The 16,569-nt window shown below is 41.1% G+C and overlaps 1 protein-coding gene across 5 annotated transcripts in view; it reads left to right on the top strand.

Annotated features, from left to right (window-relative positions):
• The window catches only part of LIMA1 (LIM domain and actin binding 1), an 82,627-nt gene that overhangs the window by 58,476 nt on the left and 7,582 nt on the right, over positions 1-16,569 (top strand). For 2 of the 5 annotated variants that reach the window (XM_029204534.1, XM_029204535.1), the window contains 5 exons: positions 3,163-3,247; positions 4,400-4,548; positions 7,405-7,512; positions 11,612-11,687; positions 13,207-13,319. In XM_029204534.1, the coding sequence (XP_029060367.1) occupies positions 3,163-3,247; positions 4,400-4,548; positions 7,405-7,512; positions 11,612-11,687; positions 13,207-13,319 (531 nt within the window). The remainder of the gene's footprint in view (positions 1-3,162; positions 3,248-4,399; positions 4,549-7,404; positions 7,513-11,611; positions 11,688-13,206; positions 13,320-16,569) is intronic. The other 3 variants (XM_029204539.1, XM_029204538.1, XM_029204537.1) reach the window with 3 other exon arrangements.

Genomic DNA, 16,569 nt, shown 5'->3' with positions numbered 1-16,569 from the left:
AGTGCAGCAGCGTTTGGAATAAATCTTTGGAATTTCCTTTATCTATCTGCAAATGAGAAGTGTTTTAAAAACAGAAAAATGTGGATGGAGGGTATTCTGCCAAACGTATCTTTTCACTTTGGCTGATAATCTTCATTTCCAAATGGTAGGCTGTTCCCAGAGCAAAAATGTGTTGCATCATAGGAGTCATGTGGATGTGACTGATGTTGGTGCAGCTGACCTGAGTATGATGTGGCAAGGTTAGAGTTGCTACAGCTTCTTTCAGTTTTTTTTTTTTTTTGTAAATAGATTCAACCAATAATGTAAATAGCAAAGATGACTGGAGATGCAGTACATTAAATATATATCGAATTTGCTAGAAACTGTATTCTTTTTGGTAGGGTACAAGCAAACCAGATCCTTGGCTCTGATTTCTGAAGTGGCATATTTTCTATCTCCAAGGAGAGAGAGAGAGAGGGCTGGGAGGCGGGGGCGTGGGGAGGACTTGAAAAAGGGATAGTTCACTGTCTTAAACTTTATTGTTGGTTGATTAGTCCATTGAACTTAAAGGTTTAATAATTATTTATTAATGTTGAATTCAAAAGGGAGCTAAATCTTTTTTACTCTTGTCTCCTGTCATACTGGATTTCACACATCTTTTCCACGTTAAGTTATCTGGAAATAAACTGAGATTTCAATGATAGGATCTGCTTGAAGGCTCTCATTGCAAGCTGAATAAACATGACATACTGTCTGTGTTTTCTGTCTGGGAACATCCTCTGATACTTACTAAGTGGCTTTCTTCAGTTACTTTTCTAGTCGTAAAATTAGAATTTGGAACTTTCATTAGAGATCTACCCTAAATTTGAGAGATACAAATGTAGTAATTTACGGGAATCATTTTTTTATTAAATAAATCTGTACCTTCCACTTTTCTATTTAAAAAATAAAAAATAGGACTTCCCTGATAGCGCAGTGGTTAGGAATCCACCTGCCAATGCAGAAGACACTGGTTTGAGCCCTGGTCCAGGGAGATCCCATGTGCCGCGGAGCAACTAAGTTCGTGCGCCACACCTACTGAGCCTAAGCTCTAGAGCCCGTGAGCCATAACTACTGAGCCCACGTGCCACAACTAGTGAAGCCCGCGTACGTAGAGCCTGTGCTCAGCAACAGGAGAAGCCACTGCAATGAGAAGCCTGCGCACCACAGCCAAGAGTACCCCCCGTTCGCCGCAACTAGAGAAAGCCCACACGCAGCAACAAAGACCCAACACAGCCAAAAAATAATTAATTAATTAAAAAAATAAAAGCATGGTCTCTGCCCTCAGTAAACTAAGATTCCAGTCCAGTAGAGGGATGCGCAACAATTTGTTAAGCATTGTAATGGAAGTGTGACCAGGTCCTTGAGAACAGAGAAAGGGCTACTTAGATTGATGGAAGAGAGGTAGGGCAGATGCAGAGGGACTGTTGCTTAGCTTACACTGAGTCTTGAAGGAACAGGCACTGTTAGACAATAGAAGGATAGAAGAGTAACCCAGGTAGAGGGAACTCATTTACAATATCATGGACTTCCCAGTGGTTTGCTTTTCCTGGAGGGTAAGCGGTGAGGAAGAGAATACCCAGAGAGGGTAGGAAGGGACCAGATCTAGAACTGGTCTTTTGTGACATACTAAGCACTTTAGATTTAATTCAAGGAGTGATTAGGAATCCTTAAAGAATTTTGAACAAGAGAGTAACATAGATTTTTTAAAATTTTATTTATTTATTTATTTTTGGCTGCATTGGGTCTTTGTTGCTACGAGGGGGCTTTCTCTAGTTGTGTCGAGTGGGGGCTACTCTTCATTGCAGTGCACAGGTTTCTCATTGCGGTGGCTTCTCGCAGAGCATGGGCTCTAAGCGCGTGGGCTTCAGTAGTTGTGGCACGCGGGCTCCAAAGCACAGGCTCAGCAGTTGTGGTGCATGGGCCTAGTTGTTCCACGGCATGTGGGATCTTCCCGGACCAGGGCTTGAACCCGTGTCCCCTGCAATGGCAGGTGGATTCTTAACCACTGTGCACCTGGGAAGTCAAGTAACATAGATTTATATTTGGGTATAATTTTTTTGTTTTACTTGGGATAATGGCAGCATCATAGAGCCTTGATTGGAAGGCGGAAGAGCCAATTAGAAAGGTAATGCAAGGACTTCCCTGGTGGTGCAATGGTTAAGAATCCACCTGCCAACATAGGGGACACGGGTTCGATCCCTGGTCCAGGAAGATCCCACATGCCGCAGAGCAGCTAAGCCCATGTGTCACAACTACTGAGCCTGCGCTCTAGAGCCCATGAGCCACAACTACTGAAGCCCGCGCACTTAGAGCCTGTGCTTCGCAGCGAGAAGCCACCACAGTGAGAAGCCCGTGCACCGCAATGAAGAGTAGCCCTGCTCACCACAAGTAGAGAAAGCCCGTGTGCAGCAACAAAGACCCAATACAGCCAAAAAATAAATAAATAAATGTTCCTTTAAAAAAAAAAGAAAAGAAAGGTAATGCAGTAGTCCAGGGAAAAGATGATGAAGACATGAACCAGGCAGCAACAGCAGGGATAAAATGGGATGGAGAAGGCCAACAGAAGATACTGCCATCAGGACTTGGCAGTTTGGAGAGACATCATGTTCATCTGGGACATGAGGATTCTGCTCCAATGACTGTTAAATTCTGAGGCTTTCTGGTTAAGGTGGTTAGGCAGTGATATTTCACAGAAAGCATTACCTATATAGAGTTACTTATTTTCCCCTGGGCACCTGTGAATATGTAGTGCTTGATATTTATAATACTAAAAACACACTCTGTTGTATATAAAAACTAATATAAACGGGCTTCCCTGGTGGTGCAGTGGTTGGGCGTCCACCTGCCGATGCAGGGGACACGGGTTCGTGCCCCGGTCCGGGAGGATCCCGCGTGCCGCGGAGCGGCTGGGCCCGTGGCCCATGGCCGCTGGGCCTGCATGTCCAGAGCCTGTGTTCCGCAGCGGGAGAGGCCACAGCGGTGAGAGGCCCGCGTACGGCAAAAAAAAAAAAACTAATATAAAATCTAATCTCTACTGGATATTATTTATAAAGGAGATTTGCAGGCCTCCTTTTTGAACATTGCATCAAGATTTCCCATCCTCACTGCAAAGCTTATTGCTGGGTTTTGTTTTCCAAACAGATTCTTCGGGCCCAAAGCCGAAGCGCAGGTGGAAGAAAGATCTCTGAAAACAGCTATTCTCTGGATGACTTGGAAATAGGCCCAGGTAAGCAGAGAGTTCCATGTGTGGGAAATTTTCTAGGAAGTACTCATTAGTAACAATACCTTTTGACCTCGAAGCTGATGCTTTTAAAGGAAGAGTGGTACAAATGAAAAGAAAGGCTGCTAGATACAAGCCATTCCCAAATCTCATTGCTTTTTCCAAATAGCTTCTCTGTATTTTTAATCCAACTTTATCAACAGTAACCTGTGTTAACCAAACGGTAACTTTGCAGGATTATAAGGGAAGTACTGTTACCGACAGTTTTGGCTCCATGGTCATCTGGGGCTTGAGGGCTCCCATGGATGGACATTATCCCCTGTCAAGATTGGTTATCCTGTATTACTGATGCTAACATAACACCTTGAGAGCAGAATTATTATGTTTTAAAGGGGGCATATACAAGCACTTCACACAAGAAAATAAAATCAATTAATATAGGAAAACCATCAGCCTCCTAGGAATCAAAGAAATGCAAATTAAAATGGCATTGCCATCTAATTTTTTCACATGTTAAATGAACAAAAATTTTAAAATATATAACACTCAATGATGGTAAGGGTTCTCCTTTTAATGTTGGGATAGTAAGTGAATGTTACCTTGTAAGTGACAGTTATAATCCTGATTTCCTTCTTTGTATTCTTTTTCTTAAATTAATTAATTAATTAATTAAATTTATTTTCTGGCTGCATTGGGTCTTCGTCCCTGCATGGGCTTTCTCTAGTTGGGGCAAGCAGGGGCTACTCTTCGTTGCAGTGTGCGGGCTTCTCATTGCATTGGCTTCTCTTGTTGCAGAGCACAGGCTCTAGGCGCATGGGCTTCAGTAGTTGTGGCACGTGGGCTCAGTAGTTGTGGCTCACGGGCTCTAGAGCGCAGGCTCAGTAGTTGTGGCGCACAGGCTTAGTTTCTTCGCGGCATGTGGGATCTTCCCAGACCAGGGCTTGAACCTGTGTCCCCTGCATTGGCAGGCTGATTCTTAACCACTGCACCACCAGGGAAGTCCCCCTTCTTTGTATTCTTTTTTTTTTTTTTTTTCTTTGTATTCTTAATAGAAGAGGTTGATTATATTAGATTACAATAGCCCAAAATTTAGAATCTTGAAATCATTCAAATCGCATTTTACCTTCTAATAAAGCACATTGTTTGCAATGCTTGCAGGTCAGTTGTCACCTTCATCATTCAACTCAGAGAAAAGCGAGAGTAGGCGAAATCTGGAGTTCCCACGCCTGTCAGAAACCTCCATAAAGGATCGAATGGCCAAGTACCAGGCAGCTGTGTCCAAACAAAGCAGTTCCACCAACTATACAGTATGTGTTCAGCATCATTCATTCGTTCACTCATCCAGCAAATGGTCACTGAGCACGGGAACTAAAAGTGTCTCCCAGACCCTGACCTGTGAGCCTTGGCTCCTTACTGGTCCCCAGCCATTCTCTCTTCACATAAATCCTACCCTAGCTTCATTCGTAATCCTCACCATGTTCTAATCCTGACTTTGCTTTCCTAGGCCTCATTCCCACCCCACTCATTTTTTTGTGTGATGTTACCATCCAGTAATGTCATTGAGAATTTTCCTGTTGCTTTTACTTAATCTTGTTGTTGTTAAAGAAGTATTGATAGTATTTTATTAGTTTTAACATATACACTTATTTTTGTTTTTGAGAGAAGAAAGGGAGAATACTGGAGAGAAATATTGAATATATTCAACATTAATGTGGGATGGGGTGTTTTTTGCAAATTTTATTGATATATAACTCACCTGACATAAAAATCACCATTTTTAAATATGCAATTCATTGATTTTTAATATATTCACAAGGTTGTGCAATCATCACCACTGTCTAATTCCAGAAATTTTCCATCACCCCAAAAAGAAACCCATACCTGTGCAGTGATTCCCAATTCCCCACTTCCCTCATCCCCTGGCAACCCCTAATATACTTTCTGTCTTTATGGATTTTCCTGTTTTGGACATTTCATGTAAATGAAATCATACAACATAGGGTCTACTTAATCTTTACTTCTTCTGATGTAATAATTTTCTAAACAAATAGAATAGTGGATAGGAAAAAGGGGGAGAAATGACAGGAAGATGACATACTCAGTAAGCACAAAAATGTATTGTAAGTAGAATGGAGGGTCTTTCCACTTTATACTTTCCTAGGCTTAACTGGCAGGAGGACACAACTGAACTGTTTATTTTTTTTATTTTTATTTTTTGTGGTACGCGGGCCTCTCCCGTTGCGGAGCACAGGCTCCGGACGCGCAGGCTCAGCAGCCATGGCTCACGGGCCCAGCCGCTCCACGGCATGTGGGATCCTCCCGGACCGGGGCACGAACCCGCATCCCCTGCATCGGCAGGCGGACTCTCAACCACTGTGCCACCAGGGAAGCCCTGAACTGTTTATTTGAAGTTGCCTTTTAAATGCCATTTATTCATAAGTACACACGCATATATACACATGTACACATACATATATATCTTTCAAACAGTTGTTCCTTCTAAGATTTCAAATGACAAATTATTAATCTCTTGATTGTTATTTTTTAATAAAATTGGAAGAACAGTATTCACTTCTATTTGGCAGGCTGAACTAGTGCCTGTTAGAAATCACAGTGTGTATTCCAGGAGCTGAGCCTTCTTTCCCCCACCTTGTGAAGTATGCGTTTTCCAATAGTATTTATTGGTGGACTAAGTCTCTAGGCAGTGAGTAGTCTCATCTTGATTTTTCAGTATCGATTTAAGAAGAGATATTGTGTGTAAATCAGTAGCGAAGTGGAACATCACAGGCTTGTTATTCACTGGGAGTGTGAAAAATCAGCAAATTTAGACGTCTCTTAAAAGGCAGGTCAGGAGATAGAGCAAACAGATGATCTGTGGAGCTTAATTCCCTGTTACAGGATTTTGCTGCTTCTCAGTGCCCTCCTGCTATAAACATTCTTACCAGGTGACTCCCTAAGTGGAAAAACCTGTTCAGTGACTTTGTTTTTTAACTCCTAAATAAGAGTTTCTGCATTGCGGTTCGCCTGCTCTGTAAATTTTAAGAGTTGAGAAGTCTTAAGGAATTCTTATAAAAAGCACGTTTTATCTCATCCCCAAAGAATTTCTCAGGCCTCTTACAGAGCATGGTTGTAGCAAGGCGCACTCTCTCTGGCAATGATTCCGGAGGCTGGGCTTTGAGATGGGGTCACAAATGAGGTTTGGGCTCTTGTACTGTTGGTTTCTGTAGTGCTGGCTGCCAGCTCCTCCTCATAGACGGACCTCCAGAGCTGTAGGCCTCAACCTGGAATTCCACACCTGAGTCAGTCGCACTCACACTCCCTTCATTGGCCTTGTGGCCATAAATCGCTCTTTTTCTCCCCATGCCTAAAGAGTCACAGAGAACAGAAGGGTACTAGATAACTAGCAGACTAAAGGTAGGAAATGTCCGTATTCATCTACCTCTGTACTGATTATGGATCTAGTAATAAAGTCAATTTTAATATTTTGCCCCAAGTGTTCTTTGCAAGGAAAACAAATATGTTTACACTTGCTCCTTCTGATTCCTTATGCCTGTTTTTTTATGTTGAAGCTCTATTATGAGAAGTAAAATAAGGTATGTCTTTAGTATACTGAATGAATTTTATGCTAAAAACATGTCTTTGAAAGTCTCACAAAGAAAGGCTGTTTTATGGTATCATTAAGTATAATTTCAATTTTTATATGTATACATCATTGCTGTCTCTCTTTCCAGGCCGGGCATTTATATATATATGGTCAGTATATTTTCTTAATTATTGGCACTTGGCATCTCCTTTCCCCTGCTCCAGAATGGTCTTTTCTGGTAAAACTCACCAGCTTTGCATTCCCACAAGCTCTGCTGCTAGAAGAGTGAATCACGAGAACATTGTATGCGGGGGGTGGTCTGTGTGTGTGTCTGTATTCTAATGAGCATCCAGTTTTAGACTAGTTGTATAAATATTTAACTCTGAGGTATGTGTCCACAAAGCTGCTTTTGTCATTTCACAAGTCAATGGGTTTTGCTTGTGAGAGTTAGGGGGTTGATTTGACTTAAAGCCTCTTAAAATAATTTCTTTTTTAACATTCCAAGTTTATTTAATAGATGTGCTATGAAGAGAATCGTGAGACTTTTTTTTTTAATTCACAGACTATTTTTATTTTGTAGAATGAGTTGAGAGCTAGTGGTGGTGAAATCAAAACTCATAAATTGGAGCAAAAGGAGAATGTGCCCCCGGGTCCTGAGGTCTGCATCGCCCATCAGGATGGAGAAAAGGTGGGTTGGAAAGTCTGATGTCCATTTGCCAGGGAAGCATGTGTTCTAAATTAGATGCTTAAAATTAGAAACGATTCTAACTCTAGGCTGTAGAGTGTCTGGGAATTTGGTAACAGCTGCCAGGACAGATTGTCTTTTTTGGAGGTCACATAATTTTGGTTGGGGAGCTCTGCAACTTATAGCTGACCAAATAATGAACCTTCATTGGAAAATTCTTTTGCTCAGCAAATGCTCAGAGGACGTAGAGCTTAAGTAATTTTTAAAAACCTGGTTTGAATAGAGATATCATCTTCAAAGTTATTTGTATATTATTAATTTAACACATTTTATGTAAGAAAATGTCATTCTTTCACTTCGAAGTATTTTGAAAGCTAGGCACTATGCTAAGCACAGGCAATGCTGAGCTTAGCAACTAAATGTGAACAAACCATTCCACGTGGTCTTTACCTGCAAGAAAGCTAACAGAGTGGGAGGGAGATGAGTGTAGGTTGGCTATTGTAAAACAGTATAACAAGTGCCGTGAAAGGGCTATGAGGGGCCATGGAAGCTTGGACTAAGGACCCTTAACCTGACTTCCTCAAGAAGGTGATATCTGGGACATCCCTGGTGGCGCAGTGGTTAAGAATCCACCTGCCAATGCGGGGGATGTGGGTTCGAGCCCTGGTCCGGGAAGATCCCACATGCTGGGGAGAAACTAAGCCCGTGCATCACAACTACTGAGCCTGTGCTCTAAAGCTCGCGAGCCACAACTACTGAGCCCCTGCACACCACAACTATTGAAACCTGCATGCCTAGAGCCTGTGCTCTGCAACAAGAGAAGCCACCGCTGTGAGAAGACCCGCACCGCAACGAAGAGTAACCCCTGCACACTGCAACTAGAGAAAGCCCGCATGCAACAACAAAGACCCAACGCAGCCAAAAATAAATAAATAAATGTAAAAAAAGAAGGTGATATCTGAGCCAAGTCTTGAGGGATGTGTGGAAATAGGCCAAGTGAATAAGGGGACGGTTGAGTAAAGAAAGAGAAGGGTATTCCAGGGAGAAACAACAGAGGTTTGGAAACCAGAGAACCCAACCAAGATGACTTGTCTGGAGCATGAAGTACCTGTAGGCAATGGCAAGAGACAGGTGGAGGGAGAGGGCCAGGGTGGGTCTTGAAAAACCCTTAAGAGTATGATTGTAGTCCTGCGTCGGAGGAAAGCCACGGGAAGGTTTTAAGCAAATCAGGTTTTATACATTTAAGGTTAGATGGATGGCTTAGTTGGATTAAGTAACAATATATATGTCAGGTGAATTTTCTCTGCCAATCCATTACCCAGTCTCGTTGGTCTTTCTGTCAATATGATAATCAAATGTTAAGTTAGATGAGGAGAAAGCTTTCAAGTCTATTACAGTGACTAATAGGAGTATAGTCATTGTTTCTGTTACACATATTAACACCCTTGAGGCCATTCTACAAAAGGTGAGGAGATAATTAAAATGGGTTAAGAGCAATAGCTCTCAAACTTATTTGATTATAACAGACTTTAAAATAGATATATTGACAGCATACCAACAGGAACTCATGAGATATACTACACACTTGGACCAAAGGAGGCACACAGAAAAATAGTCTCAGATTAATGGCTACAATATTTGACTCAAAGAATAGAGCAGGAAAAAATTTAGGAACATTAAATCGCTTTATTTTACAAAACTATATCACAAATGTATTTTGAGATAATAAGACAAACTACGTGGCAGTAATGTGTTTCATAATCATAAAATAATCAAATTACATACGTCCTTGAAACAGTGGGCTCAGGCATTATTTCCATGTCACATATCAAGTGAGTTCCCTCATTAGACTGCCTGGTTTTCCCATTTTTTAAGTGGGAGATTATGTCTTATGTATAAGTGATATGTTTGGAATTTTTCTTATATACTGTAAAAAAGACATTTAAGAGAAAAAAATATTCCCAGCATTGAAATCCTCCCATCTGTCCTTGGAGCATAATTTGAGGAATGATCATCTGGAAAATCATGCTTGGATGTTCCCTATATCTAATTTCATGTTTCCTTCTTGATTGTCTTCGTATTGATTTGAACCTGGAACTCTGAGCTGAACTGGAGGATCAGAACATTTTAATTATAGCCTAAAAGGGTATCATTGCAGCTGAATCACAAATTGGGAAGTGGGTGGGGAAGAGAGGAGATAAAGATAGTACATAGTCTTCAAGTGTATACTGTAGGTTCATGAACCCTTGGCTGCCTTAAAATTCATAAAATTTTTCAGAGCTTCAGCTATCCTTTTGGCTCTTTGCCTAGCTTTTGTTAACCAATACCTAAGAACTATTTGAACTTCAGTTTGTTACAAAAGGACATTAATGCCAGGGTAAACTTACCTGAAATAGAATATTTTGTCAAGGTATTGTCTTCCCATTCTCCTCTTGTGAATGAATTTGTGCTTTTCTTTAATGAAGCGTTTGAGCAAAATCTCACATGCTCTCTCCTGGCTATTCCTGCAGTGAAGTCATCTGGTTGGGCGTGTGCAATGATGTCATGATTGGCATTAAGTTTACCCTGCAGATTCAAGGTGACTAAATTGGAGGTGAAAGAAGGACATCCTGGGATGGGTGCACCTCCTAATTTAGCAAGAATTGAAGAGCTTTTTATGGCCATGCACAACTTTCAGAAAATTTATTTCGTATCATTAAATGAAATAACGCATGTAAAGTGGTCATTCCAATACCTGGAACATAGTAAGCATTTAATAAATGTTAACTGTTATTATACTGGTTTGGTTTATACCATGTCACAACTCCTGTAATGAACAGAGAATAAAGGGAAAAAAATGACCACGCTGCAGTCAGCCAACAACCTAATCTCCATTGTAAATTTATTCAGTACATTAGACATCCTGATATAAACACTCAGCATCACCCATAAAATCCCTGACATCTGAATGAAAGAATATTCACGAGGAGTGCACATTGGGTCACCTCTTGACCCTTCATGATTTTTTTTTTGGGGGGGTGGAATTCCTTCCTCATAACCTCACTAGAAGTTCTCTGCATTTCTTTCTTTTTTTTCCTAATATTTATTTATTATGTATTTGGCTGCATTGAGTCTTAGTTGCAGCACGTGGGATCTTTGTTGCGGCATGTGGAGTCTTTCCGTTGCAGTGCGTGGGCTTCTTTAGTTTCGGCGCGCAGGCTCTAGAGCACGCACGCTCAGTAGTTGGGGCGCACGGGCTTAGTTGCCCTGCGGCATGTGGGATCTTAGTTCCCTGACCAGGGATCGAACCCGCATCCCCTGCATCGGAAGGCGGATTCTTAGTCACTGGACCACCAGAGAAATCCCGACCCTTCATGATTTTGAGTGTGGAGGAAGATACCAGGAAGGCCTAGGGGCCAGTAGAAAGGAGAGAGAGCTGGTAGAAAGTACTTTTATTTAAATTTGATGCCAAATGGGGAAAATAATCACCTATACATAAGATTTGCCATCTTGTTAAACATTGCCATTTTGAGACCAGAACTAAAAAGGGCAACTAACCTTGAAGATAACACCAAAGGTTGGTTTTAGATAAATTTGTTTTATAGCTATCAGAAGGTCTTCTGTACCAGCAAGCTTGTTTCAGCAGAATGCATTTGTTTGGGAAATAAGGAGTTAGGAAAATAAAAGAATAGTTCCTATATGTAAAGACTTTATCTTGCCTTGGGGTGAGTTACAGTTACACGAGTTTGTGGTGAGGAGCTTTGCTCTCCCTGATAGAGGGTTTTGTTTTGTACCCTCCCCGCTCCCGCCTTTTTTTTGAGAGTACAAAGATATGGTTTAGAACTTCTTTTATAAAGGAAGATAATGCACACTTTGGGCAGTGGCTTGCAGTCTGTTATTTGCGTTACTCTGTAATTGAGAGGCATGTTAATATCCTCATAAAAGACATTTTGCTGCCTCTTGTTTAAATGCTCAGCTGTTCTGGGGGCCATTATTTCCCCCAGGCAGCCAGTGACTGACTGGAGTCAGCAGGTTTTAATGGCGTTAATAGCAGTTTGCTCTTTTGTTTTTAATGTGATTCTTAATCCACCCCCCACCCCCCACCCTGCCTTTCTTTTTCTAGGTTTCTGCATCTGAGAATAGTCTGGCAGCCCGTTCTGCGCCTGCTGAGGGTGATTCCCGTAAGCTTTCATCCTTAGGTCTGGTGGAAGAGGGTCTTGTTCTCTAGCCCCTGTTTGGTTGGCGGGGGTGGTCCCCAGTTCTGTCAGTGCTGAGAATGTGTAACATATTAAACCCAGTAATGTAGCTGATCAGATCTTTCACTTGGTTTTAAGGACTGATGCTTGAGTACCCTTCACACATCCCATGCCTAAGAGAGACGTTAAATTCAATGAAATATGATTAACTTGTGGCCAGCTGAATACTTTCGATGCTTCTCTCATTGAACTTATCCTGTCTTTTGTACCAAACCTTTTCAGGGTTAATGCTATAAAAACTATAATTTTGAAGTTTCATTTTAATAGAAGGTTGGCCAAGAAGGACTTTATTCATTTACAGGAATAAAGAATTGGTATTTGAGTAACCTTTAAAAAATATCTTTTTCTTATTTATCTAAATAGATACTATAATCCTCCCTCTGGCTAGATTCTAGACATTTTCCTGTGGGTGCTGAATTTGATCACCTTTTCATCCTATTTTGGAATCATTTTGAGCCTCTCTTCTCCCAAAGACAAAAACCTTTGTTTTTTTAATATACTATGTCCACTTTTGATTCTGATGTTCAGTGTATTATTTTTTTAAATGTATGTGGATGTCTAGCTTCTCCTCAGGTTAATTAGTTTACTAGACATTGAAAACTCAGCAAGAAGTTGAAGTATCAGCTAAACAGATCTCTAGTAAACCCTGCCTTAAAATTTTAGAAACTTGCTGCTTGAATCCAAGAACATTCCTTTTGCAGTCATTTTGCTTGGACTAGAAATTTTTCTGAGTTTTGACTAGGTTTGCAAAACATTTTTTTGAAAAATAAGCCATAATCTTTCAGTACTTTGTTGACATAACTCTAGATTTTAGGGAATCTTTTATGGTTCCTTAGCAACTGTGTGAATGACTTCTCTGTGCCTCTTCTGAGTTTTCCATAAAACAAATATATTGGCAGGAAATTAACTTATGCAGGTGACACGTCAATGACTATGAAAAAAACTTTATAGAGTCTTTTTCCATAATCTTCATCCATGGATGTTCGCTATAGGACTGACCAAAAAGATGGTGTCAAATTATACACACTCATATACATGAGCATATCTTATGAAATTTCTCCCCTCACATTCCCCCATTTTCCCAAGTTCAGTTGAAACGCCCCAGAAGGAGTTGTTGGGATTGCTAACTACCAAAAAGCCATCAAAGTCTGTAAACAGCCTTAAAAAATGACAAATGCTACAGGGCAGAAGTTTCCTTATGTAGGATGGTTTGGATTCCCGCTGCATGTGGCAAAGGGTGAGAAAGCCTCTGAGTTGACACCCCGACTTGTGAGAGAACAGAGAACGTAAGAGCATAGTTTTTAGCATGAGAATAATGCTTTTCTTCAACAGAAAAGCTGTGTTTTTCCTGGTGTTGAAAGGACCCGTCCTTAGTGGAGGTGCCTAAAATTTGCTTTGGGGAGGAACCTTTCCTGAGCCTTCCCTTGAGATACTATAAAATGTCTTCCTTCTGTAACTCAAGCAGGTAACTCCCAGGTTAAGAGTGAGTTCCAGCAGCTTGTGCATCCCAAGCCACTAAGTCCAGATGCCAGAGCTTCCGGCCTTTCTGAAAGTTCTCCTCCCAAAGCAGTGAAGGTATGATGGCAGTTTCTCTTGGAGCCTTGTAGACATTGGTTTACTAGTAGAGCTCATTGCATCTTTTATCTTTATGTTCATTATAACCTGTTTTTGCTTTCCTGGGGATGAAAATGCCAAATAAGGGCACACGTGAGCCAGTCACTTTCCCTGGAAATCTTGCTGCTCTTGCTTAGGTGTTTGAGCCAGGAGTGGGAAGCCTCACTGATACCGCTCCAGTCTGAAATCTGGAAAGCTCATGAAAGAAAACCCAAAGTTAAAGAAGATAACCTGACTTTTTTTCTTGTTAAGTCCAAATTCATAAATCTATGAATGGGTAAAAACCTATAAAAAGAGCAATATGAAAAATCTGTTAAAATCAGCCCATCGGATGGGAATGTGCAGTGTTAAAGATTTAGTGGCTCCCTGGCCTGAGGAACTTGACCATAACATGATTGGTGGTCAGCGCGTTTAAAGAAAGAATGTGTGCATTCCAGTGGGGGTTGACCAGTCCATTTGCTATAAAAATGGCCATTCAAATAACACTTACACTAGGTTATAATATTAGATATTAAGGAATGTCCAAAATGTTTGTACCCGAGGAAAATTTTACTAGGCTACTCAATCTGTGGTCTCCTTTCATTTACTAATTTTTTTTTCATTCACTAATTTTTAAAAGCAGTATTTTCCCTTTCTATGAACAAGTAAATATTCCCATAAAAATAAACAAAGATAAAAAAAAATCCAACACCTCTTTTAGGCTGCTCACCTAACTTGTTTTAATTGAATGCTTTGCTAATGCAGTGTTGATTTACCCACTTGGTTAATAACAAACATATCTTATACTTCTTTAGTGTCTTCCTCCTCTGGTGCTCTCTTAAGTAGCTGGGTTTTGTTTCAAAGTTTTTAACATTTGAGAGAAACTCAATAGGTAGAATTAGTTTTAAGGTGGTTTGTACTGCCTCAACCTCATGCACACATCTGCCATGTTTCTATCGCACAACTGTAGGCATGATTGGTCTCTTGATGAAAGTTCTAATGCACAGAAAGGATGGAGATACTCTGTAATGACCTAGATGGGAGAAGAATCTGAAAAAGAGTGGATATATGTATATGTATAACTGATTCACTTTGCTGTACAGCAGAAACTAATACAACATTGTAAATCAACTATACTCCAATAAAAATTAATTAAAAAACAAAAAAAGAAAGGATGGAGGTAAGACATAGGTGAGGGTTTGGAGCAAAGGGAGGAAAGGGGAGAATCCAGGAAAGGGGAGGTCGGGGGAAGAAGGTAAACATGACAATTTTAGAGGAAGCAGAGATGTAAGAGGGGAGTAAGGTTTATTGAAAGGAACAAAAAGTGAAGAAAGTAGCAAGAGAAAGCAAGTAAATGAGGGAGAAAGAACTGAACTGCGTGATGGAATCTGCACATGTACTTAACATGACCCTCTCTTCTGGCCTCGAAGTTCTGCTCATGCTGGCATCAGCACTTTTTTTTTTTTCCAGTATCTGAAGTCCAACAAAGTAGCAAATGCCACGGGGTTAATTTCCTCTCCAACAGCAACCCTGCCCAGATGTGAGTCCTTGGGTTGTGGTTCTGGACGAAGAACAGCTAACAAAGCTGACTTGGCCATGGATTCTGTGTGACTGAGGGACTAGGGAAATTCTGTGGCTGATCTAAGAACTAAAATCTGTTCTCAAGTATATTTGAATTCTCAGTCCAGTCTTGCTTACCTCCCTCAACTGTTGGGCCAGATCTCCTGGTCCTGGGTTGGACCTTTGGGACTCCTCCTGATTCATGCTCCAGGGTCTGAGGGGATGAGCAGTGTGCGAAGGAATGCACCTCACTTAGGTCTTCCTGGCACACCAGGGAGAGGAGATGGAGGAAAAGCTCCCTCTGCACCTGCCCCAGATTCGTGCCTGCCTTTTTGGCTCTGGTCACCCAGCAGTAGAATGCAGACAAGCCTGCTTGCACCAGACATACGCCTCAGGTTTTGAACATTGTATAAAGACTGGGGTAAACTGGCCTCACTGCCTGTGTTTGCCCATGGTCCAAAGCTCAAATGGTTATGGTGTACAGAGCTCAGGGTGGTACCCAATCACATCTCCACTTTATTTACAGGCCATTTATTTTCTCTTCCTCAAAGTTACTCTTTACATTCTGCAGGCAAGTATATAGATACTTTAGTGTTTATAGGAAGACCTGCTGGCATAACTGGTCTTGTGGCCATAGACCATGCAACAGAAGTAGTTTCTCAAGTCTGGGAAATTACATACAGCTAAGAATAAACTTGTTCACTCAGAATAGATTTGTGGGTCCCGCACGTCCTGGTAAAACGTGGTCCCACACGTCCTGGTAAAACTGCTCCTTGTTTCCTGTCTGTTATTGAAAACAGGACATCTAAGGTAAAGACTCAATTCATTTCAAATTTTAGCTTAATAAAGTAAAAATACAGAAAACAAAAAAACACCCCATAAATGATACTGGTCTTTAAAAGTAAGGATTTTATCTATTTTGAACACTGGCTAGATAATTCAGTTGATGAGACTTGGCACTAATGAAGTTGACGTTGCAGGTTCCTTCTCAAAATAGATGTTCTGGGTCTAGAGCTCAGTGGGCCCTTTCGGAAGGATCAGAACCTTTCAACTCAAGAGACCCAGAGATCTCTTAAGCTTTATGCCCTCCCACTGAAATAAGTTACTCCCTAAATGTTTCTCCCACTGAAATAAGTTACTCCCTAAATGATAAGGAAGGAGATGTGACTGGCCCTGGGAACACCTACTGGTCTAGGATAGCCCTATCCCAGGTTCCTAGGCTGGTCCTGCTGATGGATGTGCAGAGAAAATATGGCAGCCTGCATGAGAGGCTGTACCCTCTGTGCCCTGTCCCTTCCTCCATGGACAGGGTAGGAGGTTTTATGCTCTTTTGCAAATCTACCAGAATTGTGCTAGAAGGGCATCTAGAATCTTTTCTCACTACCTACATCATTACTGCTTTCTCAGAGCACTAACCTTTCCTCTACATGTAGAGCGATCTGCTTAAGGTGTGAATATCTCCAAAATGCTTTCGCAGAAAGCTAGGGGAAGGGTTAAGGCTGTTCAGAGCCAGCCCAACCATTTACTATATGGTGAAGAATTTCAATTTAATTACCCAGATATTTTGTACAAATTGTAAGGAGGAAATGAAAGGCCTTTTATAGTGTTCTATCTGAGGAATGGAGGCCTGACATCAATACAGATTTTTCTTTTGATTTCACTGTGTCTAAAG

The sequence above is a fragment of the Monodon monoceros genome, unplaced genomic scaffold (assembly GCF_005190385.1).
Source record: "Monodon monoceros isolate NGI ecotype Baffin Bay Population unplaced genomic scaffold, NGI_Narwhal_1 Super_Scaffold_6, whole genome shotgun sequence".
In the NCBI taxonomy this organism is placed as follows: domain Eukaryota; kingdom Metazoa; phylum Chordata; class Mammalia; order Artiodactyla; family Monodontidae; genus Monodon; species Monodon monoceros.
The sequence above is the reverse complement of the archived record's forward strand: the minus strand, read 5'-3'. Positions and strand labels throughout refer to the sequence as shown.